At 46.4% G+C, this 27664-nt stretch overlaps 3 protein-coding genes across 5 annotated transcripts; 1 reads left to right on the top strand and 2 right to left on the bottom strand.

The window, feature by feature from the left end:
- Positions 1-335: 335 nt before the first annotated feature.
- Positions 336-8061, bottom strand: tfip11 (tuftelin interacting protein 11). Its single transcript, XM_024417696.2, has 15 exons — positions 7937-8061; positions 7312-7530; positions 6988-7168; positions 6642-6810; positions 6403-6530; positions 3473-3634; positions 3173-3364; positions 2867-3046; positions 2606-2740; positions 2362-2468; positions 2092-2260; positions 1621-1864; positions 1250-1392; positions 926-1091; positions 336-828 (listed from the first exon to the last, which is right to left on the bottom strand). The coding sequence occupies exons 2-15, from the start codon at positions 7518-7520 to the stop codon at positions 479-481; spliced, it is 2535 nt and encodes an 844-aa protein (XP_024273464.1). The 5' UTR covers positions 7521-7530; positions 7937-8061; the 3' UTR covers positions 336-478.
- A 34-nt stretch (positions 8062-8095) lies between these two features.
- srrd (SRR1 domain containing) lies at positions 8096-10696 on the top strand. Of its 2 annotated transcripts, none has more exons than XM_024417699.2 (7): positions 8096-8414; positions 8570-8610; positions 8765-8976; positions 9246-9302; positions 9434-9585; positions 9658-9703; positions 9827-10696. In XM_024417699.2, the coding sequence occupies exons 1-7, from the start codon at positions 8266-8268 to the stop codon at positions 10079-10081; spliced, it is 912 nt and encodes a 303-aa protein (XP_024273467.1). In that variant the 5' UTR covers positions 8096-8265; the 3' UTR covers positions 10082-10696. The 2 variants fall into 2 exon arrangements, with proteins under 2 accessions (XP_024273467.1, XP_024273466.1); XM_024417698.2 differs by having other exon boundaries at positions 8098-8414; positions 9246-9344.
- A 5-nt stretch (positions 10697-10701) lies between these two features.
- si:ch211-166a6.5 (clustered mitochondria protein homolog) lies at positions 10702-27341 on the bottom strand. 2 transcript variants are annotated; one of them, XM_042320637.1, is made up of 28 exons: positions 26974-27341; positions 23684-23793; positions 21551-21722; positions 20657-20794; positions 20323-20480; positions 20010-20164; positions 19500-19622; positions 19256-19388; positions 19032-19124; positions 18708-18874; positions 18382-18564; positions 17770-18168; positions 17533-17606; positions 17343-17447; positions 17100-17200; positions 16861-17013; positions 15910-15972; positions 15542-15774; positions 15297-15381; positions 15060-15213; positions 14807-14946; positions 14611-14691; positions 14323-14448; positions 14085-14194; positions 13893-13986; positions 12320-12436; positions 12146-12225; positions 10702-12047 (listed from the first exon to the last, which is right to left on the bottom strand). In XM_042320637.1, exons 1-28 carry the CDS (start codon positions 27020-27022, stop codon positions 11342-11344), a joined length of 4302 nt encoding a protein of 1433 aa, XP_042176571.1. In that variant the 5' UTR covers positions 27023-27341; the 3' UTR covers positions 10702-11341. The 2 variants fall into 2 exon arrangements, with proteins under 2 accessions (XP_042176571.1, XP_042176572.1); XM_042320638.1 differs by lacking the exon at positions 26974-27341 and adding an exon at positions 24025-24476.
- Positions 27342-27664: the final 323 nt, after the last annotated feature.

The following is a 27664-nucleotide window of genomic DNA, read 5'->3' as shown; positions in this document are numbered from 1 at the left end:
CTCACTAGAAGTTGTGCAACAGTGGTAGGCAAACATACATACAGGCTCCCAAGTTGCGCAGCGGTCTGAGGCACTGCATCTCACTACAGACACCCTGGTTCAAATCCAGACTCTAGCACAACCGGCTGTGATTAGGAGTCCTATAGGGCGGCGCTCAATTGGCAGTGTCACCCAGGTTGGGCCATCATTGTAAACAAGAATTTGTTCTTAACTAACTTAGATAAATAAAGGTTAAAATTGGGTTTCAGTCGTGATTTTACAGCCAAGTAATTTAAACTCCTACGAGCAATACTCTTGGTTTGCAGCGGTGAGTCTACAACAAAAAATAACTTATGTAGAAAGTCAAATCATTTATTCATGGTTCCAATTACATATTTCAGTGATTACCAGCTGAATAACAAACTTATTACAAACAAATGACAAGCGTGCTGCCTCTACACATCTTTCACCTTATCGCCATCTCCATGTACTCCCTCTATCACTTGGCCATATCTATGAGACTCTGTAGGGACGTAGGGACCCAGGTCTTCTCTCCCTGTACGAAGACCACTCCTCTGTCTATGTAGATGACGATACGTCCAAAGGTGTACAGCTGTTTGCCCTCGTGGCGTTTGGCAACCAGCGGCATGAAGACAATGTTGTTCTCCTCAGCCTTGGTCTGGATCAGGTCTTTGAAGTTGGTGGGCAGGCTGGCACCGATGCCTCGCTGCGCCACGCTCTCAGCATCCCGGCGCTCCTGCAGAGCCTCGTACTGGAAGTCTTTACGACGCTCTGTGTGTGTGAGGTATGCTATGTTCTCACGGGCACCAGGCTGCATGTACCCCCCACCTGCAGAAAGAGAAGGGTGTGTGTGTATCATATTAACCTATGCCAAAGGTCAGTGATCAATTCATGTTGTTTGGAACTGTGTGTGTGTAATACGAACCAAGGCCAGAGGAGACAGCGCGGTTCATGATGTCCAGAGCTTCGTTGAACTTGTCCTTAACGAGTGGCTGAGCCAGAACAGCATCACTGAATATGGACTTCCAGCCCAGGTACCACTTTGTAATCTCCTCATAGTTAGGACTGTTACTGAGCCACGAACACAGCACCTACACAAACAGACAAACACACAAATCAATTATCTCCACATAGTTAAGAATATTTACAGACTATTTAGGCCTAAAAAAAAACAGCACAGGTAAACACATCAGGAGTAAGTAAATTATCATTAAGCACAACCTCTGTGCTCTCTCACACACATACATACCTGTAGCCACTTGGAGAAGAAGTGTTTGTCCAGCAGTGATACGAGGCTGGAGGGAGACAGCATGCCCTCCCAGTCCAACACCCAATTGAACGGCTCCATCTGCTGCTGGTGAGGATTTATTACCAGCTCCCCCAGACACAGAGCTATAGGGAAGGAGAGTAGGAAGTAAGAAACTACTGTTCTACTATCCAGTAATATTTGTCTGCGTCCCCATTTTGGCACCCCATGTCCTTTATAATGCACTACTTATGACCAGAGTTTATCAAAAGTAGTGCACTATCTTGGGAAGAAAGTGACATTTGGGACGCAGCCAGCGTAGTGTCATTCAGCTGGCTTCAGAGGCCACTGAAGATAAGTGTGTGTATGTTTACCTAGTTTAGGGATTATGTTTTTGACCATGAAGGCCTCCCAGGCACCGGGCGTGAACACGTCTCTCCATGGTTGGAGGATGAGGCGGGCGGAGCCGTCACTCGGGTGCCAGCGCTGCAGCGCATTGGCCAGTTTACTGCGGATGGGCGGGTAGAGAGGCTCCAGCCGTGATTGGAGCAGAGGCAGCCAGGGGTGGAGCCAGGAGTGGATGGGCACTGTGTCGGTCAGGGGGTTCCAGCTATCCACCTATGAAAGAGAAGGGGTGGGGTTAGTGGGGGTAGAAAGAGTGCGTTCATTATGTTTATGGTTCTGGGTAGAAAAAAGTGACACTTTGAGCTACCCCACCAAGACCAAACTACTACTACTTTACAGTTGTGAAATGTTTCTTCCTTTCTTAACAGAAAGCTTGGCAACACATCACGAGACTTCATCTTTGTATCACTGGTATAGCGCTGATGCATGTGTGATTCTACCTCTCTCTGCAGCCTGGGGAAGAGGAGTTGTTCCAGGAGGTGGTTTAGTATCCAGAGGGGCAGCAGAGGGGCCCAGACCTCCACACAGTCCACCATGGGTCCTACCATACGAGGCTGCCACCCCGACACACACACTCGCAGCACAGGGATCCACACCTCCCACAGCAGCCTGTACACATACACACGTTATATTCACTCGCATAAGGCTTGACATTCTGGTATTTTTCCCACTTGCCCACACCTCTGAGGTGTGAAGTGGTATTGATTTACCTGTGGTAGGGGTCCATGTGTGCTTCAGGGGCGTTGGCGTGGTGAAGCTGATCAGACTCCAGGATGGCTCGCCACTGACCCACCTCCTCCAGACCATATGAACTGTCCTACAGACAAACAGCACAAACAGCAGGACTCCAGCAGGAGTGGAGGGAACTAGGAGTACATGCAAGTGTTTTCATGCACTTGGTGGTGCTTCCACAACTAAAAGGTGGAGCACGCAAGGGAGTGTGTGTGTGTGTACCTTGAGAGGATCCCATGTGCGTAGTTTCTCTCTGAGTAGTGGATGTACTACAGCTGCAGCCAGATCTCCCAAACCTAGAGTCTTGTACTCCTCATAGAATTCACTCTGTAGAGTCTCAAAAACACCAGCACACTCCTAGAGAGAGAAAGGGGGAGTAAAATACAATAAAGAAAAGTTTGTACCACAAGGTTCAATACTGGGACCATTGTTATTCTCCATCTTGAAAAATGACCTGTCCCGAGAGAGCACAAACATGTGTACCTGCAGGCTGGGTCCTACCCCGGGTGCAGTCTCCCCGCTCTGAAAGCGATCCACCAGCTGCAGTACTGCCTCTAGCCTCTGGATGGCATCCCGTTCCGTCCCGAGCCTCGTCTGCAGACCGGAGCTCTCGTGGCTTAGAGTCACCACCACGTCACGCTCATGCTGCAGACGCCGTGAGGACTACAGACAGACAGGGGAATATATTGTGAGTTTATATGAGTTTCTGAACTCTCTGGAAATAGTGTTATAGTAAATCGGTGAGGTGTGTTGTCTCAGAAGCAGAAAGTTGTGTATCCTAGGGGTTACCTGTAGTATGTCTTGTTCCGTCAGGTCGATCAGTAGTTGCAGGTTGTGTTCCAGCTCTGGCAGGGCAAAGCCAGACGTCTTCTGCTCACGTGTAGCCACGCTCAGTGGAGCCTCCTCTGGTACACTGAGTTTGTTAGTCATCTGACTGTAGCTGTAATACACCTTCTGTTCCCTGCCTGTCATATCTATTACCTAGAGAGAGGTGGGGAACATTTTTTTCTTCTTAAATTATAAAATTCAAGCGTTTAAATCAGTTTCTGGATACTTAAATGTGTAACTGTGTGTGCAAGTGTCCCCCACCTTGACCTGAGCCAGTTCTCCAGCGGGTGTCTGTGTGGTCCGTCCAGCCAGCTTGCCTTTAGCCTTCAGCTCCTCTACAGTCCTGTAGGAATACTTTGGTTTCTTCTTCCCTCCACCACCTGCAGGGTCCCTACGCCACTGACCTAGTTCCCTCTGGAACTCCTAGAAAAAGGGGGATAAAGGTATGTTAAATCAAATTTTATTAGTCACATGCGCAGAATACAACAGGTTACAGTGAAATGCTTACTTACTAGTCCCTAACCAACAATGCAGTACAAATAAGAAATAAAAGTAATTAAAGAGCAGAAGTAAAATAACAATAGCGAGACTATATACAGGGGGGTACCGGTACAGAGTTAATGTGTGGGGGCACCGGTTAGTCGATGTACATGTAGTTAGAGTTATTGAAGTGACTATACAGAGTAGCAGCATTGTAAAATGGGGGAGGGGACAATGCAAATAGTCTGGGTAGCCATTTTATTAGATGTTCAGGAGTCTTCTAGCTTGAGGGTAGAAGCTGTTTAGAAGCCTCTTGGACCCAGACTTCGCGCTCCAGTACCGCTTGCCGTGCGGTAGCAGAGAGAACAGTCTATGACTAGGGTGGCTGGAGTCTGACCATTTTTAGGGCCTTCCTCTGACACCGCCTGGTATAGAGGTCCTGGATGGCAGGAAGCTTTGCCCCAGTTATATACTGGGCCGTACGCACTACCCTCTGTAGTGCTTTGCGGTCGGAGGCTGAGCAGTTGCCATACCAGGCAGTGATGCAACCCGTCAGGATGCTCTCGATGGTGCAGCTGTAGAACTTTTTTAGGATCTGAGGACCCATGCCAAATTTGTTCAGTCTCCTGAGTAGGAATAGGTTTTGTCGTGCCCTATTCACAACTGTCTTTGTGTGCTTGGACCATGATAGTTTGTTGGTGATGTAGACACCAAGGAACTTGAAGCTCTCAAGCTGCTCCACTACAGCCCCGTCAATGAGAATGGGGGCGTGCTCGGTCCTCTTTTTCCTGTAGTCCACAATCATCTCCTCCATCTCCTGTCTTGATCACGTTGAGGGAGAGGTTTTGTCCTGGCACCACACAGCCAGGTCTCTGACCACCTCCCTATAGGCTGTCTCGTCATTGTCGGTGATCAGGACTACCACTGTGGTGTCATCAGCAAACTTAATGATGGTGTTGGAGTCGTGCCTGACCGTGCAGTCACGAGTGAACAGGGAGTACAGGAGACTGAGCACACACCCCTGAGGGTCCCCTGTGTTGAGGATCAGCGTGGCGGATGTGTTGTTACTTACCCTTACCACCTGGGGGCGGCCCGTCAGGCAGTCCAGGATCCAGTTGCAGAGGGAGGTATTTAGTCCCAGGGTCCTTAGGTTATTGATGAGCTTTGAGGGCACTATGGTGTTGAATGCTGAGCTGTAGTCAATGAATAGCATTATCACATAAGTGTTCCTTTTGTCCAGGTGGGAAAGGGCAGTGTGGAATGCAATAGAGATTGCATCATCTGTGGATCTGTTAAGGTGTTATGCAAATTGGAGTGGGTCTAGGGTTTATGGGATAATGGTGTTGATGTGAGCCATGACCAGCCTTTCAAAGCACTTCATGACTACAGACATGAGTGCTTCAGGTCAGTAGTATTTTAGGCAGGTTACCTTAGTGTTTTTGGGCACAGGGACTATGGTGGTCTGCTTAAAACATGTTGGTATTACAGAGTCAGACAGGGAGAGGTTGATAATGTCAGTGAGACACTTGTCAGTTGGTCAGCGCATGCTTGCAGTACATGTCCTGGTAATCCGTCTGGCACTGCGGTCCTGTAAATGTTGACCTGTTTAAAGGTCTTATTCATATCGGGTCCATAGAGTGTGATCACAGTCTTCCCAGAACAGCTGGTGCTCTCATGCATGTTTCAGTGTTATTTGCCTCGAAGCGAGCATAAAGTAGTTTAGCTCGTCTAGTAGGCTCCTGTCACTGGGCAGCTCTTGGCTGTGCTTCCCTTTCTAGTCTGTAATGGTTTGCAAGCCCTGCCACATCCGACGAGCGTCAGAGCCGGTGTAGTACGATTCGATCTAAGTCCTGTATTGATGCTTTGCCTGTTTGATGGTTCGGAGGGCATAGCAGGATTTTTTATAAGCTTCCGGGTTAAGAGTCCCGGTCCTTGAAAGCAGCAGTCACTGTGGGGACGACATCCTCCATGTACTTATTGATAAAGCCAGTGATTGATGTGGTGTAATCCTCAATGTCATCGGAAGAATCCCGGAACATATTCCAGTTTGTGCTAGCAAAATAGTCCTGTAGCTTAACATCTTCTTCATCTGACCACTTTTTTATTTGATCGAGTCACTGTTGCTTCCCGCTTAAATTTTTGCTTGTAAGCAGGAATCAGGAGGATAGAATTATGGTCAGATTTGCCAAATGGAGGGCGAGGGAGAGCTTTGTATGAGTCTCTGTGTGTGGAGTAAAGGTGGTCCAGAGTTTTTTTCCCCTCTGGTTGCACATTTAACATGCTGATAGAAATTTGGTAAGACCGATTTAAGTTTCCCTGCATTAAAGTCCCCGGCCACATCAAGGAGCACCGCCTCTGGGTGAGCGTTTTCCTGTTTGCTTGTGGTGGAATACACCTCATTGAGTGCGGTCTTAGTGCCAGCGTCGGTCTGTGGTGGTATGTAAACAGCTACAAAAAATACATATGAACACACTATCTACCAAGAGTTGTCTACAGCTTATCATGAGATACTCTACCTCAGGCGAGCAAAGGCATACATCATTAAACCAGGTACAGATGTTGTGCTCACAAATCTAAAAGGACTGAATAGGAGAGAGGAATATAGTGGAAAGGTCATCACTGCATTGTTTATACCTAACCAGTCCCTTTCAGATCTGTGCTCAGACTACAGAAGTGGTTGAGGATGGGGAGAAACAGAATGAGAGAGCTACCTTCTCCTCCTCCTCCTCGGAGTCAACCACAGGGAAGTCCTGTAGTGACTGTTTGGTTCTCTCGTTGCCGTAGGCGCCCACCGCCCCCTTTCCCTTCCGAAGCTTTGCCTCGATGGGATTCAAAATACCTTAGGAGAGAGGGTTTAGAGGTCAGACCTGAGGAGAGAGGCAGCATTCGAAAGAGGACATTTGAACCTTAACAGAAGAATTAGCAGAATTCCCCTCTCTCTCATACTCACCCTGGGCGTTTTTCCCCAGTCCTTTCCCTGGTACATAGCCCATCTTCTGGAGGAGTTTCTGGCCAATCCCCTTGGTGTGTTTCTCCCAAGTGCCCAAGTCTCCTCCAGCACGGATACCGGCCGCAAACCCCGTCCTCTGGGACTGGCTATTGCCACGGAAATGACCGCCCTGGAGAAATCAGACAGAAGAGGGAAAGACAGAGTTAACCATGCAAGTAAGACAAAATCAATCCTCCTAATAATTCTGTCTATTGGTCATTAAAATGTGATTCTGTGTTGAACCTTTGATTCACAGAACCTAATGCTCCTTCAAGGTCCCATAAAAACACACACCACATACACCTACCGTCTGCAGTTTCTTAGGTGCAGTGTCGCGGGGTGGGGGTTGGGCAGGGGGAGAGTTGTCATTGTCAGAGTCATCTGACCCTCCATCTATCTGCTGCTGTTGTTGTTGTTGCTTCTCCTCTGCTGCAGACTTGCGTAGCCCAGCACTCACAAAACTCACAGGGGCAGAGTAGTCCTTAGACCTGGGATTAAGAGTAGACACAGACCCAATGAAGACCATGAGATTGTGACATTCATCTCTGCCACCGTCTCCTCTTTCTGAATGTGTGTAGTTCAGTCATCAGCATTTTATCAGGTGGAGAGTGTACAGGAACCAGCCTCCTACCTCTTCCCTCCGAAGCTGGGTCTCTCATCGTCGGAGTCTCCCCTCTCTGCCCAGATGCCATAGACGGCCTCCTCTTTGGTCTGTCTGTGTCTGCGACGCTCCGGGTTAAACTCATTGGCCAGGTCCCATTCTGTCACCTCAAACTTCTCTACCTCCACCCCCTCATCCTCCTCCTCTCCCTGCCGTCCGTACAGGTGGGACATAGACATGGCTGGGTCTCTGAGAAGAAAACAGTTATTCAAGCCTTCATCGTTAAGGAATAGTTAACAGAAATTACCCAGTCACTTCCTCATATGGACGATTAAAACGTAGGTAGTGCATACACTGTACAGTCTATGGACTACACTTTTTAGAAAGTAACATAGTAACGTTAGGTATTTATTGTCTGGACTTGCTTGCTTTATGGCGAAACAACTGAAGTGATATGACCCTGTTTGCATGCAGAATATACAAGTTGACATTGATAAAGCTGATTTAGATCTATATAGTGTTAGCTAGTTATATATTAATTCTAGCTAGTCTAACGTCGTCATGGGACAGCGGGTTTCCTGCTCTGGCTATGCGTCGTTGGAGGGACCAGCTCGATTTACATGTCTAGGAAAGTACATTGAACTTAATGACTTACCTGAACTGCTCAGTTGTTGCAACTATCGATGAACGCCAAAAATATATGGACAATGTGTACCGCTATCTAGCTAGCATTGTAACGAAGACGAAACCCCAAGTACTTCCCCTTGACAAATATTACACCGGAAGCAAAATGGGTTTGCGTGCGCCACTTTCAAAACAGTCCCCCCTGTGCTGCCAGAAATACTAGCTATTAACTTTTTGTTTTATTCATTTTCCCTACGATTACACAATTAGTGACAGTATCATTATCATAAATTCATGAGTCTTATACCTGTGTTGGTTAGGTGAGCTGTTGTGTGGATGTAGATAAGCGAACTATTCCAGATGCCGAACAGCGGTGAGGAGTGGCAGGTGGCCCGGCGACGGAAGGGAGCAGGCCGCAGAGGGAAGATTCCTCACACGGCCTGTCATGAACCTGGACACGCCGACGCTGTGGACATAGACAGGACCAAACAAAGGATCACAGAAACCATGTAAGAAGAACAAAGCTATTAAAATCAAGGATTATCCTGACTGTTCCCATATGTCATTCCCTGTACTGTATTGTACAAAGGTGGACAGTAGGCCTATCTAATCACAGCAGTTGACACAAAAACATAACTGTGTTTCTTTATTTTTCCCATTGTAGGGCTGAACTGAGGTGTGCAGACTTCTGGTTTGAGTGGAGAGGTGCGTAACAGAACTCTAATGGATGATCTTGTTCTGTATCCGGTCCCATTTGGCCAGTCCCTTAACTTCCAGCCTCTACCAATAGCGACACAATAAACCTGAAAGAATTGGATAAGTGTAAACACTATGGTAATAGAGTTCTTTCCTTTCTCAGATCGACTGACGGCTGTGGCTAAGGCAGACTCCCCAGAGGTTGGAGGGGACCCAGCAGCAGGCTCTGACCCAAGACCTGAGGGTGGGGACCGGGCCCGGGAGGCCCCTAGCGGCCCACTTGAGTGTGTGTGTTATGGTCTGGGCTCCTTCTCTTGCTGTGTGACAGCTCGTTACCAACTAGCTATGCTGCTATTGATTCTGGAGTCACTACAGGTACTCGCTCTCTCTCAAGACCTAAGACACAGCCTAAAGACACCGCTTCACTGTATTCCTCCTGTCCCACTCTAGATTCCCATGAAGAAGTGCAGTGTGTAATGGGAAAGGGGGATACCTAGTCAGTTGTACAACTGAATGCATTCAACTGAAATGTGTCTTCTGCATTTTACCCAACACCTCTGAATCAGAGAGGTGTGGAGGGCTGCCTTAATCGAACCTATATTCCATACTATACTGTGTGTAATGTATACTGTATTCCTGTCTAGATCCCTATGGAGTGGTGCAGTGTGTACGACCCTGTGTTTTCCTCAGGGGAGATGGAGGTACTGAGACAGCTTGGCCTCAACGTGCTGACTGAGAACGAGGTGTGTGTGAAAGAAATACAGAACACAATTTTTGTCTCTGCAGATGGACTAATGAAATGCTATTGTATTCATGTGTGTGATGTCATCAGGAGGGGAAGCGAGCAGTGTCGAGGCCAACGCTTTTCTACCTGATGCATTGTGGGAAGGCTCTGTACAACAACCTGCTGTGGAAGAACTGGAGTAGAGATGCACTGCCTCTACTGACTATCATAGGAAACAGCTTTGCAGGCATACAGGACAGGTGTGTGTGTGTATGTGTGTGTGTGTGTGTGTGTGTGTGTGTGTGATCCTCTAACGATTGTCTTTCCTTCAGGATGATTCAGAGAGAACTCCAGAGAGACTACAGCTACATAGCACATGTATCCTTTGAAACTAAGTACAGTGTCATAAGAAAATAGATATACAATAGAAATGCAGTATAGCTACATATGATCCACTGTCTATAGAGGTATTTGACCCTTAACCCCCCCTGTGTGTGTCAGGCTGTGTGTGTGTGTGAGGAGTGGCCCCTTCCATGCCCGTCTCGACTCCTGGACATCTTCAATGACACTGCCCTCATCACCTTCAAGCCCAGCAGCCTCTGCAAACTCCCACAATCCGCCTGGAGGGAAGCACCAGAGCCCCAATACCAACACTGCCCCGATCTGGAGATCATACAGAGGCCCACAGAGATGAGAGGGGTGGAGGATGAAGGAATCACTGTGGTCTCTGTGGTTCCCAGTGAAATGAGAGGATAACAAGGAGTTTTGTTTTGCCCTTGTAATCCTTTGGTGGGACATTTTCTTTTTGGGGTAAATTTATTTTCAGGGTGGAAAAACGCATTAAGCTTAAACTTAAACTAGATATAAAGTATGTAGAAAAGTCAATGAACATCTATATTTTTTAAATAATATACTCTTTGAGAACTAACAATCACCAAAATAAAAGCTAGACAGGGAGAATTGAAAATTCCAAAAACAATGAATTTAGCAGTATTCCTTTTGTTATTATGTTTGAACAAAAGAACACAGCATTATCCATGGTGAAATGCATAGAATTGCAGGAAACTAGCTTTAAAACTGCAACATTTTCTCTCAGCTCCATGGCAAAATATATAGAATCGCAGGAAATTAGCTTTAAAACGGCCAAAAACCACGCCCACCCCTAAGCCCCTTTTTGATCCAGGAAAAACCCTGGATAGGATGGTGGATACTGGATGTAAGCCAAGTCGGATTCACTTCCACAGTCGGAAAATCTGGCAGAGGTGTGAGTGCTGTGGACCTGTGTGTGTTTGTTGATATGTGGAATGTATGTATGTTGTAAAATTTGGAAGAAGAATACATTTAATAAAAAAAAATTAAAAAATTTACCAGACTGCTTCTTTTTCCCCATGTTTTTATTATTCTGGTTCAGTTGTGTTCGTGTAAACATTCAGTTTTATGCTGTTATAACATTTGATTTATCTGTAACTAAATTAGACAACAGCAGTAAGAAAAACACTGGTTTGTTTAACAGTGGAGAGTAAAATGTTTAATATTGAAAAAAAGCAACACAAAGTGTAGCCCTCTCCCAGTATCCCTAAAGAAACCACCAGGTCAAGGACAATGGTACACTTCTATATTCTCTTTCTGCTTTTGTTTTTCATCTCATCCTCCACAGCTCTCTACTCTAAAGATTCTGATCCAGCTGAATCAACAGCACCGTTAATAAGTTACCACCTTGTTGGCAGCTGCCTGTCTGTCCTATGACTCCTCTCCATGGTCATTTGCTCTTTTTAATTATTATTATTTTTTCCTTTATTTAACAAGGCAAGTCAGTTAAAGAACAAATGATTATTTTCAATGACGGTCTAGGAACGGTGGGTTAACTGCCTTGTTCAGGGGCAGAACGACAGATTTTTACCTTGTCAGCTAGGGGATTTGATCTTGCAACCTTCTGCTTACTAGTCCAATGCTCTAACCACTAGACTCTTATGATGGTCCCTCCCTCTCTGTCTTCACTCTGACACCACTGTTCCATTAGCTAGCATCTTGCCCTCTGCTGTGACCAGTGTTTATTTTGTTTGGCTGATGGTCGTCGAGGAGTCCCTGTTCGCAAAGACCTCCTGAGGCTTGGTCATTGCTGGTGCTTGGCGTTCCGTTCACACCTCTGACCTTATCTGACGCTGGCTTCTCATTGGCTACCTCCACATCGTTGTCTGATTGGTTTCCCTCTGATTCTAAACCTCCATTTTGTCTCAGACTCTGACTGTCCTCTATACAGTCTCTGACTGGCTCAGTTTGCATTTCCTCTGTAGCCATCAGGTTTGCCTCTCCATCCTCTGTCCCTGTGTGCTGCTCAGCCTCTGGGGCAGCTCTGTCTTCATCTCCATCTCTTTCACTGGATTCTACTACAGCTCCACTCTCTACTGCTTTACTCTCTGCTGCTGACCCCTCTACTATGCTCGTTACTACTGATCCCACATCTACGGACCAGTCATTGGCCTCCAGTTGATGGCCGTCCACTGTCTGTTTGTCGGCTGTGTTCTTCTCTGGATCTACCTCTTCTGGGAGCTCCTCACTGGTGGTCTCCTGGACTACCCCATCCTCCTCTTCCTCTCTTTCAGGGGTATTCACTTCCTTTCCGTTCACTGTTTTTGTGTGTGTGTTGTCTGGTTTGGCATTAGCGGCCTCCTCTGCCTCTCTCTGTTCCATCAGCTTCTGTTTGAACTCCAGGAGCCTGTCACTAAGAGACCAGACCACGCTTAGATTCGTGTCTGCTAATATAATTTTGGTAATATATGAATACATATATATTAATACAATTCTTCGCTTGTGTGTTACCTGTGGCTTGGTGTCCTGATGCCTGTGACCAGGGCCAGCTGCTCCAGAGTGGTCTCAGCTGAGGGAGACAGAGACTGCCCCTGGGGAGAGAGGAGACAGGCAGAAGGGAATTTAATGGTCACCTTCTCTGGACCTTTATTTAGTACACAAAGAGAACAGAATAAGGTTTATTACCTCAGCTGTGAGCGGGTTCCCGCCTTGCCTCAGAGAGCGTTCCACACGCACTGCTTGCTGGGTAATGGAACGCAGGAACTCATAGCTGCAACGTCTCTGGGGGTGGTCCTCACCATACTGACAGAGACAACAGGGTTACACACAGACACACACACACCTATGTGAGAATGCTGTTCATTGACAACAGCTCAGCGTTCAACACCATTGTGCCCACGAAGCTCATCACTAAGCTAAGGACCCTGGGACTAAACACCTCCCTCTGCAACTGGATCCTGTACTTCCTGACGGGCCGCCCCCAGGTGGTAAGGGTAGGCAACAACATGTCTGCCACACTGATCCTCAATACTGGGGCCCCTCAGGGGTGTGTACTTAGTCCCCTCCTGTACTCCCTGTTCACCCAGAACTGTGTGGCCAAACACGACTCCAACACCATCATTAAGTTTGCTGACGACACAACAGTGGTTGCCTGATCACCGACAACGATGAGATAGCCTATAGGGAGGAGGTCAGAGACCTGGCTGTGTGGTGCCAGGACAAAACCTCTCCCTAAATCTGAGCAAGACAAAGGAGCTGATCGGGGACTACAGGAAAAGGCGGGCCGAACAGGCCCCCATTAACATCAACAGGGCTGTAGTGGAGCGGGTCAAGCATTTCAAGTTCCTTGGTGTCCACATCACCAACGATCTATCATGGTCCAAACACAACAAGACAGTCGTGAAGAAGGGATGACAAAACCTTTTCCCCCTCAGGAGACTGAAAAGATTTGGCATGGGTCCCCAGATCCTCAAAATGTTATACAGCTGCACCATCGAGGGCATCCTGACTGGTTGCATCAGGGCCTGGTATGGCAACTGCTCGGCATCTGACCGTAAGGCACTACAGAAGGTAGTGCGTACAGCCCAGTACATCACCGGGGCCAAGCTTCCTGCAATCCAGGACGTATATAATAGGCAGTGTCAGAGGAAAGCCCATAAAATTGTCAAGACTCCAGTCCCTCAAGTCATAGACTGTTTTCTCTGCTACCGCACGGCAAGCTGTACCGGAGCACCAAGTCTAGGACCAAAAGGCTCCTTAACAGCTTCTACCCCCAAGCCATAAGACTGCTGAACAATTAATCAAATGGCCGCTGGACTATTACATTGACCCCCCCCAATTTGTTTTGTTCACTGCTGCTACTCGCTGTTTATTAACTATGCATAGTCACTTCACCCCTATCTACATGTACAAATGACCTCTAACCTGTACCCCTGCACACTGACTTGGTACTGGTACCCCCTGTATAAAGCCTTGTTATTGTTATGTTATTATGTTACTTTTAATTATTTTTTACTTTAGTTTATTTGGTAAATATTTTCTTAACTCTTCTTGAACTGCACTGTTGGTTAAGGGCTGGTAAGTAAGCATTTCACGCTAAGGTCTACACTTGTTGTATTCGGCGCATGTGACAAAGTTTGATTTGACACACACACACACACACACACACACACACACACACACACACACACACACACACACACACACACACACACACACACACACACACACACACACACAGAGTATGCTAGGTACAGACCAGGCTGGTGAAGGCAGACAGAGCTTCTTTCTCGTGGTTCATGGCAGAACGATAGTCTCCCACTCCACACATCCACTGGGACAACAGATGCTGACTGGAGAGATGGGGGAGATAGAGTGATTGAGTAGTGACTTGGCTGATTGGTTAATTGATTGATTGGTTGAGAGAGTGAGGGATTTAAGTGCTTGATACCTGAGAGCAGTGTGCATGTCGGTGGGGCCAAAGAAGGAAGTGTTGATTTTGAGTGCGTTCTGTAGGAACTGCCCTGCTTGTTCGCTCGGCAACACCAAACCTAGACAGCTCTGAGAGAGAAGGAGAGAGTTTAGTCTCCTCTAACAGGTCTTGGGGGTGTAACAGTGTAGGGGTGGGTTAGGGTATGGCAGACTCACTTCCAGTATAACGGTGTAGGTTTGGAGTGTAGCAGACTTACATCCAGTGTAGCGGTGTAGGGGTGGTCCTCTCCATGGACTGTGAGCATCAGGAGACGGGCTCTGAACAGACACCTCTGAGCTAGAGCGGACTCTCCTCCAGCGAACACATACACCGCAAACAGAGCCTACAGGACACACACCTCATTCACTTAGCTAAAGATGACTCGGATGACAAATAAATAAGGTATACAAAGGCCAACTTGTTGTTTATTGATCCTTGGGAGTTTTGATATCCCCAGAGGACGGTGGTGCTTTGGATGAGTAGTGGATGACAATGTGGTACTTACGTATTGTTGGATAGTGTTGGGGTGGTCAAAGCCCAGGACTCTCTCACTAATGACCACAGCCTTGAGCTGAACACTGCGGGCCTGGTGGGTTGTGGGTGGGGGTAGAGAGGCACAGGATAATAGTGAGTTACACAGCCGTACAGTCCTATGCCTTACATTTGAGGCCATAATCTGAGGTGTGTGTGTGTGTATATACCTCTGTGGGCTGGCCTTGTAAGTAAGCCACTCTGGCCATCAGGCTTAGACAGGAGCAGGCCTCTGCGTTCAGGTCGTCACACACACGACCAAACAGATACGCTGCCTCCTTCAGACGCTCATAAGCCTGCTCCATCATGCCTGGGGGACGGGAAAACATACATATCACATCCGCTGGTGTCAACGACAGAAATACACACACCAACAAACTCTAACCAGGTGTGTTGAACCAAGCAGTGACCCGCCCACCTCACCTTTCTGAACGCTACTCTGAGCAGCTCGGAACGCTCGCGAGGCATCGTGTGTCGTCATGGTGACATGCTTGACAACAGGAAAAATGTTGAGCACGTCGTCTGGACCAATGGGAGCCTTAGTTCGGTTGTCGAAGAAGTACTCTCTCAGTCGCAGCTGAGGGACACACATAAAGATTGTGAGGTCTGTTTGAGAAGGTGTGTATGTGTGTGTGTACTTGCGTGTGTGTGTGTGTGTACCTGTAATCCAGTCTTCAAACAGAACTCTCTAAGCAGGGAGACCTTCTGCAGCCCATACGTCTCTACTAGGTGGTCAGCAGTGGAACTGCAACACAGAGACACATAAAACATCAGCTCATACTAACTACTGGTATTATTATACTATCATAATCATTAGGTGACAACGCAAGGAACTGTACAAGTAACAAGTGATGGACTAATTGATTGATTAATCGATTGATGACTAATTCATTAAATGTGCCAACCCTAGGCCGTGAGTGATGTCATAGGTGTCTGCTGCGTCCTGGCCAATCAGGATCCAGAGCTCAGCTCCACTGAGCGCACTCCAGGCAGTGCTGTCTGAAGCTCCTCCCCCACGACCCCGCCTCCTGGACCTCTTCTTAGGCTCCTCCCCTGTGGGGGCAGTGCTGTAATGGGCAACCAATAGGCAGCAGAGGAAGTGACTGACAGCTGCAGAGAGACTTGACACCTCCACACCCTGTCGACAGAGGAGAGGAGGTTGTTATGGTTACAGACAGTAATGATGCTTTCCCCACACCCAGTCAAGGAACTGACCCCAGACCAGTTAATAAGGACTGTGATAATGACACTGTAATGAAGACTGTTTCAGTACCTGCAGGAAGTTGTTGAAGATCCTTCTGGAAGAACGAACCACAATCTCTCCAACAGCTAGCCTCTGTAAGAGAGAAAAGTCGAGGGTGCGTGACGTTTAGAAAATCCCTATCATCACAGTGCGTATAAAACATTTATTAGGTAGGTGCTTATATTTGTCCTGTTTCCCACATGTATAGGTGGGTATTATACGCATGTGTGAGTTAGAAACTCCCCCTGAGACTGGGGTCGTAGTTAGCCAGGGTCTACCATTATCAACAACAACCCTGAGTAATTAGGGTTAAGTGCCTAAGGGAACATCAACAGATTTTTCACCTTGTCCACTTGGGGATTTGAACTAGCAACCTTTCGGTTACTGTCCCAACGCTCTTACCGCTAGGCTACCTGCCACTCCTATATATATATATATACATATATAAGCATATATCCTCAGAACAGCCTCAATTTGTCAGTGCGTGGACTCAACAAGGCGTTGAAACTATTCCACAGAGATGCTGGCCCATGTTGACTCCAATGCTTCCCACAGGTTGGCTGGATGTCCTTTGTGGTTGTCCATTCTTGATACACACGGGAAACTGTTGAGCAAACCCAGCAGCGTTGCAGTTTTTGACTCAAACCGGTGCACCTGGCACCTATTACCATACCCCGTTGAAAGACACTTAAATCTTTTGTCTTGCCCATTCACCCTCTGAATGGCACACATACACAATCCATGTCTCAATTATCTGAAGGCTTAAAATCTTTCTTTAACCTGTCTCCTCCACTTCATCTACACTGATTGAAGTGTATTTAACAAGTGACATCAATAAGGGATCATCGCTTTCACTTGGATTCTCCTAGCCAATCGATGTCATGAAAAGAGCATGTTCCCAAAGTTTTGTACAGTCAGCGTATGTATATCTTGTTCTTCGAGTGCCGTTGTGCGTGAGTGTGAGTGAGTTTTGAGTCTGACCATTATATGTCTAAGCCGCTCCTTGTGTTCTGATTGGCTGATGGCCTTGGTCAGCTGGCCGAGGTAGCGGAGATTGATGCCCTTCTGATGTAGCGCCTGCTTCAGCGTAGCGCCATCTAGAGGCATCTCACTGCCCTGCAGGCATGCCTCCACCTGAGACACACATACGGCTAGAGTAAGAGACAGGTTACGACAGGTTGATAAACTGAACTCCAGGAATAGAGAGCTCCTCCACTCACGATGGCAGGTATCTGTTGTGTGATGATGGAGGCTGCAGCCTCTCTAAGTAGCCTCTCCTGCAGCCTCACGGCCTCATGGTCACTCTTGGGGAACGTCACGTCTGAACATACAGAGAGGTGAGACAGAGACAGGGGCAACCTTTAAACTCTGGTATGCCACAGCAGTGGTTTTGTCTCAGCTGTATGGGGAAGGGGAGGGTGTGTGTTGTGCGTGTTCGTGCATGTGTGGAGCAGATGGGATACCCGAGGAGAACACGCTGGGGTTGAAGCGCATCTCAAAGATGATGTCACTGACTGATCCCACATCTTTACAAGCACCTCTCACTGCATCTGTACCTCGATGGTCACCTGGTAACACATACACACACAAAATAACCTGTCAGCTCTGATAGTCTTGAAATCTAGAGCAAAAATAAAAACGGCCTTTCCTCACCTGCTTTTACACACTCCTCCACGCCTCCATTCTCTTCCATCCTTTCTTTGCAGCGGCGAGTGAACTGGGACTGTCTGGAACAGAGGGAGGGAGGGAACAATCTTAGAAACAACACAATACAAAAAAAACATTTAGAAATGTGACTTACTGCAAAGTTACTGTAAAGACTGTCCCACATGCATACAGTACATATGAACTATTCCTACAGTATAGCTAACTAGAGGTGTTTTGACTGACTTGTGCTGGATGAAGGCCTGCAGCAGCTCTGGTCTTAGCCTGCAGAGGCCATGAGGGAACTTCCTGGGCAGACCTGAAGTGCTCTGGTACTGCTCTGGCCAGCCCTCCTCCCATGACCCCTCCTTCTTCTCCACTTCCTCCCTCTGCCTCCCTCCCTCAGGGCAGTAGTTGGCATCGGCCGGCAGGCTCCTGAAGAGGTCTAGCAGGTAGAACCTCCCATCAGCCCCAAGCAGCCCCTGGGCGTCAAGTGCGGTGAACAGAGGCACCTGGTGGCCGTTGGGCCCCACTACAGCGTGTCTCTGCAGGCTGAGGCCTTTAGCAGCCTGAGCCAGCAGCTCCAAGAGACAGCGTCGGTGGGGGGACTCCTGGGGCCCAGCGCCCACCCCGTACAGAATACCCCTGGGGGAGAGAGAGAGGGAGAAGGAGGGAGAGAGGGGGAGCACGAGGAAGGGAGTGAGAGGGGGAGAGAGAGGGAGCGGGTGAGAGAAGGTAGGAGAAGGGTGGCATGCCCCCGACAAAGACGAACTGCAGGTAGATGCAAACACTGTCCTAATTAAACAAATCACTGGGGAGCATATAAAAGCTCATGTTTATGTTCTTATTGAGTTGTACCTGGTAGGAGCAGAGGGGCCCTGGTCCTGCTCTGGGCCCTCCAGGCCAGGGGCCAGGCCTTGGGCAGACAGACGTATCCCCCTGTAGTCCACGGTGGCGGTGGGCAGGGTGTGGAGGCCCTGGAGCACCCCCTCCAGGTCACTGTAGGACTGTACACCTCTCAGCTCCAGCCTCTGGGCCACCCTGGGAGGGAGGAGTGTGTTGTTATACAGCAGCATGATGGGTTCAACAGGATTGTTTCTATGATTATACACTATGAAAAAGACTGGTCATTCTCTCGCTACATACAATGAGATCCGCTGAAGACAAGCTGTACAAGATCTTACCTGCGTCCCCTCTCGCCCCCTAATGCCATCCCTGCTCCTCCCTGGCTCAGGAACAACCCGCCCCACAGGAAGGCGGGGTCATCAGGGCCTCCACTGATTGGCTCTACACAGCCGTCAATAACAGTCTCCGCACCCTGGGCCACCGCCCACACAAACGCACTGTTCACCTGAATGGGAGAGAATAATGTATTTTCTAGAAATGTCTCAATAGCCTTACAGTTCAAACACAGCAGCATGACAGATCCTTTTTTGAGAGCAACAATAACAGCTTGTCAGCAGTGAATAATTCCCGGAGGACTCCTAGTGAGTATGACGTGTGCGTACCTGTAGTAGAGCTCTGTCTCTCTGTAGTCTCTCCTCCTGACTGCCCTGAGGCAGATCTCTGGCTGCCTGCAGCTCCTCGTTCCAGTCTGGAGCCTTTACATCACAAACACCAAATCAATCAGTTAATTGGTCAGTCAGTCAGTCACTTGGTCGATTGGTTTTTCGTCCGTCCTTTGGCCTAAAAACTGAGAAGAGCTGTTAAACTGTGTGTGTGTGACACAGACCTGTGCTCCAGAGTGTTGATCCAGTCCCAGCCTACTGAGAGGGTTTCTGTGGGAGTGGGAGGCTGATGGGGGACCCAGCCAGCTCAGTGTGCGGTAGGGAGTCAGCATCATTTCTACTGGGGGCAGTTGGGGCCTACAGGGAGACAGACACTACATTACACATACGGAACATAGGGTCCGTCACTGTGTGTGTGTGTGTGTGTGTGTGTGTGTGTGTGTGTGTGTGTGTCTGTCTGTCTGTTACCTGGCTCTGAGAGTGGCGAGAGCCTGTTTGAAGGCAGGACTGATATGAGAGAGCAGGTCAGTGAGGCAGTGACTGACTGGAGAGGACGAGGTTGGCCGAGGATCAAACACCTCTACTGTAGACCTAGAACACACACACATTATTGTTGTCATTGCTGTGCTAATAACAATATGCAGCTGAGATATATTGACTGAAATAATCTCGTATGGATAACATGTAGAGTGGGGTTTGAAATGATTGACACCCTCGATAAAGATTAGCAATATTGACAGTGTAAAATAAATAATTCACATATTGAATGGAAAATTATATTATGTTATACTCATTCAAATGCTCAAAGAAAGAGCAATTGTATTAGTATAAAATAATATAATTTCTCTATATTGTTGCATAAAATATAGCTCAGTAGTTGAATAATTTATTTTATACAGTCATTATAGTTCATCTTTATCAAGTGTGTCAATCATTTCAGACCTCAACGTATATGCTTGTTACTTCTGAGAACCTCACCTATTCAGGAAGAATCCTCGTGGACAGGATGTGATGTCACACTTGCGACTCTCTAGGGTCACTACAGTGATGTACAGGAAGTCCCCTTGCAGCTTTCTGTGCCCAGGGGGCGGGTTCCAACAGCTGAGTGACAGGTCCTGCAGAAAACTGGGAACCTTCGGAGAGAGGCACAGAGTCAGAGAGAGAAGAGTGTGTGTGTGTGTGTGTGTGTGTGTGTGTGTGTGTGTGTGTGTGTGTGTGTGTGTGTGTGTGTGTGTGTGTGTGTGTGTGTGTGTGTGTGTGTGTGTGTGTGTGTGTGTGTGTGTGTGTGTACCTCTGGCTGAGTGTTGTGAGGCAGCATGGCCAGTAGTGGTCTCTCTGCGGCTCCGGGGAGGAGGTACTCAGGAGGAGCTCCATCCTGATTGGCCGGGTCAGTCTTTGTGTTGCTGGACGAGCGTTTCAGGCTTTTCCCATTGGTTTGGACAGAAGAGTCTACAAAACATGCAGAAAGAGAGGAGAATGGGTCTTCTAAGCTGTACGAATAGAGGGGCTCTTTTTCATGGTCCTTCGAGCTGGATAGGAACAATTACCCTGGAAATATGACGAGTGTGCGATTCCTTACAGTGTGTGTGTGTTGGTGTGTGTTAATGTGTTTGTCATGTGTGTACCTGTAGAGTGTGTGTGTGTCAGTGAGTCCAGTAGGCTAGGTGATCGTCCTTCCATCAGAGCATCGTTTGGTCCAACAGCTCTCAGCAGCTCCAGCACACGAGCCAGATGAACCCTTGCAGACCTGGGGGAGTATGGCTCTGGAGAACAGAGGACAAAAGACAAGCCATATTCCAATGAGCCCGATGGTTAATTGTTATAGTTCTACTTGCACTGACCTGTCCCGCTGACACACACACACACACACACACACACACACACACACACACACACACACACACACACACACTCTCTCTATCGACTCTCTACCTCACATGCACACACCTCTCTCTCTCTCTCTCTCTCTCTCTCTCGACTCTTTACCTCACATGCACACACAGGCATAGACCTGCCCTGCTGCTGGGTTTTTCCTTGGCTGTTTCGTATTCAGACAGAAAAGCAGTCTGGTTGGCAGAAAGGTTATCCCTGTGCCAAGCCTGCTGCTTTGATGTTCTCAACCCATACAAGACTTTGATGTTAACTGAGTCAGGAGTGGTAGAGAGAGAAAGAACAAGTAAATAAAATAATGCCTTTCGTGAACTAACACTCGCACTTGACCTTTTTTCCCCCTTTACTAGCTCTGACTTTGCTGGTAGCTACAGATGAATGCACTAACTGTATGTTGCTCTGGATAAGAGTGTCTGCTAAATTTCTTACATTTAAATTTAAAAAGGCAGAGGAAGAGAAAGAAAGAAAGAAAGAAAGGGGAAGACAGAGAGGCTAAGTCTCAAATGGTACTCATATACAGTATATGGTAGGCCCTGGTCAAAAGTAGTGCACTACTAAGGGAATAGGTTGCCATTTGGGATGTAAACATGGAGACAGTAGTATTGTATGTAAAGTAGTTCTTCTCCTACCCTCCATCAGGCGGAGCGTGGCTCCTGGTTTGAGGTTCTTCAGGCTCTGCAGCTCTGTCAAGGGGTCAAGGGTCATCCCGGAGAGGGCCAATGAGAGGCTGGAGCGAGGAAACACCTCCTCTCTCCCCAACACCGCCATCACAGCCTCCTGAACCAGCCAGAAACCATGGACCTACGGAGATACACACAATTATTGTATTTTTTTATCATAAAGAATACGGTTTTGAAGTGTCTGTCCTATATCTATGAGATATAAGAAAGCTCAGGAAATATTTTAGTTTTTTGGACACATATTGAACCTCTTATTTTTGTTGGCACAAAACTACCTCCATACTTCCATTCATTTGCATGGGTTACATTCAGATGAATCCTGTGACACTTGTGGATGGGTCCTAAAGCAAAACGGAGAACACTATCGTGTTCGTGAGTCTCCCCTTTCCATAGTGGCGTTATATTAGTTTGTAGTCCCAACGGTTCTAAAGCATTTTCAGAGAAACACCGCTGTAGCTCCAGTGCATTTTGTATTATTCTGTATGTGAATCCGAGACATTCTATTTAATTTGATATGTTACATTTGGTATGGTTACATAAGTCCCAAAGGTTGCGAGGTCAAATCTCATCAAGACAACTTTAGCATTTTAGCCCGTTAGCTACTTTTCAACTACTTACTACTTTTAGCTACTTTTCAACTACTTACTACTTTTAGCTACTTTGCAACTACTTAGTATGTTAGGTAACCTTAACCCTTTTAGCTAATCCTTCCCCTAACCTTAAACGTAACCCTTTTAGCTAACCCTTCCCCTTCCCCTTTAACCTGACTCCTAAACTTATGCCTAACCCCTAACCCCAACCCCTAGCCTAGCTAACATTAGTGAGCTAGCTAACTTTAGCCACCTAGCTACAATTCGTTTTTCAAATTCGTAACAAATGATATGTTTTGCAAATTCGTAAATTATTGTACATTTAGCAAATTCATACACATATTGTGCATTTTGAAAATTCTTAACATGTAATATGAATTGTAATTCATAATATATCATAGGAAATCGGTGATGGACATTCACAAATTAATACATACCATACGAAACGCAACATATCCTACTAAATGAAGTGTCTCGGATTACATACAGAATAATACGACATGCTCTGAGACCAGGTTAGTAACTCGGCCACCTTCCACAGCAGATGCAGAAGGCTGACATAGGCGGATTTGATGGATTATCCATATATCTCCAGTTTAAACTGACGGATTTTGATGGGGATTATTTTATTATGCTACTTAGATAACAGATTCAAATTAATATACACTTTCACAGGCTTGGACATACATGCACTTGACTGGTCCTTACACAATATATAGTGGTCCTTTAGAATAGTTAGTGTGTGAACTTGGCATTATTATACTTAACAAGTTTGCATTTCGCTACACCTGCAATAACATCTGCTAAATATGTGTATGTGACCAATACATTTGATTTGATGCTTCCACATTTAGATTGGCTGTGGCCTCATGGTATGTAGTCACTAGTGTGATATGAATTAATGGTGTGCTAATTTTGGTCCCTTTCACCTCTTGTTCCACCCTCACTGCACGTCTGTACCTGTTGTGGTACTATTGAATGTCCCAACCTACACTCCGGCATCCAGTTCCTTCAGATGTGCATAACCTGGAGGACAGGGGGCTCTGGGTTGTTTAAAGGTTCAGGACCAATGTGTGAGAATGTGTAGTGTGTGTGACTGTCAATGATTAATTTATTTATACACTATATATTTTAAGCTATTTTGGAAACTATATAAATTCCTTTATTAACGTCTACATTCGTTTTGCCACATTTATTATATTACAGACACCTAAATCCATACCCTTTCATTATATTATGAGTGAAAATCATTTTTTTAAATGATAGAATATATAAAAATGTTTTCCTTAAAGTACAATTTTGGGGGGGTTTACGAATGTCACTGTCTCCACCACAACAACAAACATACTTCAATGCATTTAATACTGTAGAATTCCATTAATACAGCTGACAGGTGGCGTCTAAGCCTCTCAATGACCAATACATATCATCACCAATCCAGAGTTTATATAAACCATTGGTTACTATGTGTTAGTGTCTCTCTTTGTTTTACCTGCAGCTCAAATGGTTCTACTCCCGCCCCCTGGATCTTCACAAGGAATGATGGGTTTTCTTCCTCCTTCATACCAGCAGCTGTTTTCCCAATGGTCAGTGTGAGTGTATCTGATTAAGGGAGGGAATGAACATGCCAATCGGATCATTAAGAACAAACCCTAACCCCTGGACATGTTCAGGTGATAAGGTCGCAGAAACGTTGTATATCAGACTGCGTTGCAGTGGGATTATCATTTTTTTCAAGATGTCACAGTAGCCAGCTATAGTGTCACTTTGAGAGAGAGTGAGTGTGTAGTGTGCCAGGGAGAGAGAGGAGGAGGAAAGGAAGAGGTTCCCTACCTCGACACACAGACAAGAGCAGGACCCAGCATGTGTGAGGGGTGGGTCTGTGTCTGAGTTGGCAGTATTTGCCTGGAAGCAGTGATGTCACCTCAGAGGTAAGGGACTGCCACACCCAACCCTGGCATGTGAATGCCTACACACACTCACCGACACATAGTCACACAGAGACACACACACACATACACACTGACACTCACACTCACACACCATACAGTCCATGTCACACACAGACCTGATCAAGTACTGCAGCATGCACAGTGCTCTTACTCAAAACCTCTTAAGGTGTCAGTCCCCGGAATTGGGCACTAGAATTATATGTATATGTTTACCACCGTTTTATAAGTCAGAAGACAGAAATCCAGACCTTCCTAGGACCATTAGGTGTGGCAGATAGCCTAGTGGGTAGAAGAGTTGGGTCAGTAAAAGATTGCTGGATCAAATCCCCGAGCTGACAAGGTAAAAATCTATTGTTCTGAGCAAGGCAGTTCCCCGGGTGCCGTGGATGTCGATTAAGGAAGCTCTCCGCACCTCTCTGATTCAGAGGGGTTGGGTTAAATGTGGAAGACACATTTCAGTTGAATGCATTCGGTTGTACAGCTGACCAGGTATCCCCCTTTCCCCATGTAAAGGTCCTCTGTTGAATAAAATGGTATTTGCCTCCCTTTGGTGGTCGGCTGCGTCATTACATCAATTTATATCACTTCACTGCGAAGTCACGTCAAAGGGATGGTCCTTAGAAAAACATTTCTCCTGCTCAACTGCTTCACGACGCAGACATGGTAAAGAAATGGCTGAATTTGTCTCGAGCAGGTGGATCTAAATACATAACTTTCATACCTCTACGATACAGAATGTGACCTACACACTTTCTTAAACTTACAAGTAAAGAAGTAATTTTGTGAGGAAGTCAAAACAAAATTGTTTTATGGTGAAGGCAGACACATTGCATAGGGTCAGAACGACAAAATCGAGCCATTTACAAAGCCCTTCTCCCCTTGTCTATAGGAGGGACGCACGCTGTTTAAGTTTAATGGCCCAAATGTTGATTTAGACGTGCTCACATTGAACAGATTTTGACTATCAACAATGTCATGATATGTTTGGTAAAGTAATAAAGATGGTGAAATATTTGGGGTATATGTTCCTCAAACAGATTATAACTATATATGGACATATTATAAAGTATGAAAAGGCTTATTCATTCTTTATTTGTCATATCATTATATTTGTTTATGTTTTATTATACATTTATTGTGTATTAGATGATATAGGTTGAAAAGTGTTTTTTTCTCAGACAGAAAGAACATTTTGACGTTTTTGCTGAGGAGATCTTAGTCGCGCAATTTTACATCTAACTAAGATGTTTGATGCAGTGGTTCTCAAATACAAAATGTGCATGAAAACGAGTCGTCTCTCGTTGAATTACAACAAAGACTTTATTGAAGAATTCCTACTGTTGACCAATCACCTACAAAGGGGTGTAGACTTCAGCTTGCCTCGAGAAAAAATGTTGGGTGCCTGAACGTCTGGAAAAAACAAAACGAACAGAAAATGTCACAAAATGTTATCATTAATATGCAAAAACTCTTACGAACTGTTTCAGCTGAGAATCATGCAGACCCCAGTTAAGTTATCTTAGATCAATTCGGACTATTTTGGCTACGGCGTCTCAAAACGGACAATAGTACTATTGTGGCTTAATTCTCGTTTTTCAAGGGAAGCTGCCAGCCGCCAGCCAAACTGAAGAACTGACGCTTTACTCCCCTCGACTCCAGAGGCAAAGAGCCACAAGACCTGATGCCAATAACATCTGCCCTCCTCTTTCACAAACACACACACACACACCTCTAACATTCCTACTTGATGAAAAGTTACACTCCCATCACATTCCAGATTGAAATCTCACTAGAATATATTAGTTTTGACCTTTCAGTGTCTAACCAAGTCTTAATTATACAGCTCTGGTTGTACCTATATATTAGAGGTACAACAGTGTCCAACATTATGGGTAACCTTTACAGATGAGTTTCGAGATAATGATCTGTCAATCATCTGGTTGTCCCCGGGGATATGCCTACTCACAGGGGAGATATGCCAGGGAAGATAACACCCCCCCCTAACACACACACAGACACACACATCATCAGTCACTACACAGGTATGGGATTCATGAGAAAACACACAAACACGATCACTCATTCTATACGCACCACCCCTGTATTGGGTGAGTGTAACACAGAGGCAGATGTGTATTTAGTTACCTGGGTCATTGCCATGAGAAATATGCTCACTACACAAGTATGGAAGGAGGGGTGTGTGTGTGTGTGTGTGTGTGTGTGTGTGTGTGTGTGTGTGTGTGTGTGTGTGTGTGTGTGTGTGTGTGTAAGCCAGGAAGAGGGAGAAAAGCCTCCCTTGGAAAAAGGGCACAACAAACTGTAGCATGCAGAGAGACATGTGGTGTGGCGAAGAGGAACGACACAGAGCAGAGATTATGTATTAGGTACATTCCTGCATCTCCTAGGAATGTACGTAATACATACAATTGTTTCCTTCAACAACATGGCTTAGTAATTGGCAGTGTTGAAAACTGTACAACCAGAACTCTGGTCATTATTCTCTCTACATAGGATTTGTGTTCCCTACAGACATAGTCAGGCTTCCTGACTCTACTCTACCTGCCTTTAACAATGCCACACTGTTAGTGTTGCATTGGCAGACCAGACCATTTGGCAAGACAACAACAGTTTGACTGAAAGAGAACCAGGCTGGAACCAGGCTACAGCAGACCAGCAGTGCTACAATAGCCCCCTGTAGGGCAGTCTGGAACAGCAGAGAAAAAGAGAGAGAGACCATATGGAAAAACAAGGAAGTGGGGGAAAGTGAAAGAGAGAAGAGTGTTGTGAAACAGACACCAGAGCAAGGCTGAGCAGTCGTGTTCTTTCTCACCTGACGTTCCCTGATCTCCTGCTCCTCCTCTCTTCACTTTGTCTTTCATGTCCAATTTCCTTTTTTGCTGTTCCCTCACTCTCTTGTTTCTCTGTGCTGGCACGCGGTTGCTCTCTCAGACTTGCTGTTCCCACTCTCTTCTCTTCTTCCGGTCAGAGTGAGATTGAGTATGTTTAGGAGTTTGTATGTGTGTATTTGTATATGCAGAGTGTGTGTGGGAGCAAGTGAAAGAGTGTAGTGAGTTCCACCAAGCTAACTCTGCTTATCGTTTCCCCTCTGGAAGATAACCACACCCTCCTATTACTCAACTCTCCCCTTCCCCCTTTCTGTAACTCTCTCTGTTTCTCCCTCAAAGCTGCTGTGCCTCGCCTAGGTGTTGAAAATGGGTGTCTGCTCAATCTTGCTCTCTTTAGTCTCTCTCTCTCTTCACTCTCTCTCCTTATCCTTCCCCCTCCCCCTCTACCTTCACTCCCCCTCTTTTTCTCTCTGCCCTGGAGGAAAGGTGTGATCATGCTATCCACACACACCCATCAAACTAATCACACACACACCCAGGGATGTGAGAAATGGGAGTCATCACACATACATTATGGTGACCCACACGTTTACATAAGGAACAAGGAACACATGCTATGAAACTCTCACCTTTCACAGAACATGAACGTAAAGTTAGATGTCTTGGTTAGGCTTG

This window comes from Oncorhynchus tshawytscha, linkage group LG04 (assembly GCF_018296145.1).
Source record: "Oncorhynchus tshawytscha isolate Ot180627B linkage group LG04, Otsh_v2.0, whole genome shotgun sequence".
Classification (NCBI taxonomy): Eukaryota; Metazoa; Chordata; class Actinopteri; order Salmoniformes; family Salmonidae; genus Oncorhynchus; species Oncorhynchus tshawytscha.
This window is presented reverse-complemented; position numbering and strand designations above follow the sequence as displayed.

What these genes read in the sequence shown, in the direction of transcription:
- srrd (XM_024417698.2), top strand. Translation starts at nt 8,266, where the DNA reads ATGCCGAACAGCGGTGAGGAGTGGCAGGTGGCCCGGCGACGGAAGGGA. An exon ending in CAAAGGATCACAGAAACCAT is followed by an intron (nt 8,415 to 8,569) that starts GTAAGAAGAACA and finishes TTCCCATTGTAG; the next exon opens with GGCTGAACTGAGGTGTGCAG. An exon ending in CTTCTGGTTTGAGTGGAGAG is followed by an intron (nt 8,611 to 8,764) that starts GTGCGTAACAGA and finishes TTCCTTTCTCAG; the next exon opens with ATCGACTGACGGCTGTGGCT.
- tfip11 (XM_024417696.2), bottom strand. Translation starts at nt 7,520, where the DNA reads ATGTCTATGTCCCACCTGTACGGACGGCAGGGAGAGGAGGAGGATGAG. An exon ending in ACTGGGGAAAAACGCCCAGG is followed by an intron (nt 6,531 to 6,641) that starts GTGAGTATGAGA and finishes CTCTCTCCTAAG; the next exon opens with GTATTTTGAATCCCATCGAG. An exon ending in CGCTGTCTCCTCTGGCCTTG is followed by an intron (nt 829 to 925) that starts GTTCGTATTACA and finishes CTCTTTCTGCAG; the next exon opens with GTGGGGGGTACATGCAGCCT.
- si:ch211-166a6.5 (XM_042320637.1), bottom strand. Translation starts at nt 27,022, where the DNA reads ATGAAAGACAAAGTGAAGAGAGGAGGAGCAGGAGATCAGGGAACGTCA. An exon ending in AGCGGCTTAGACATATAATG is followed by an intron (nt 15,973 to 16,860) that starts GTCAGACTCAAA and finishes TCTCTCTTACAG; the next exon opens with AGGCTAGCTGTTGGAGAGAT. An exon ending in CCAACACTATCCAACAATAC is followed by an intron (nt 14,449 to 14,610) that starts GTAAGTACCACA and finishes TGTGTCCTGTAG; the next exon opens with GCTCTGTTTGCGGTGTATGT.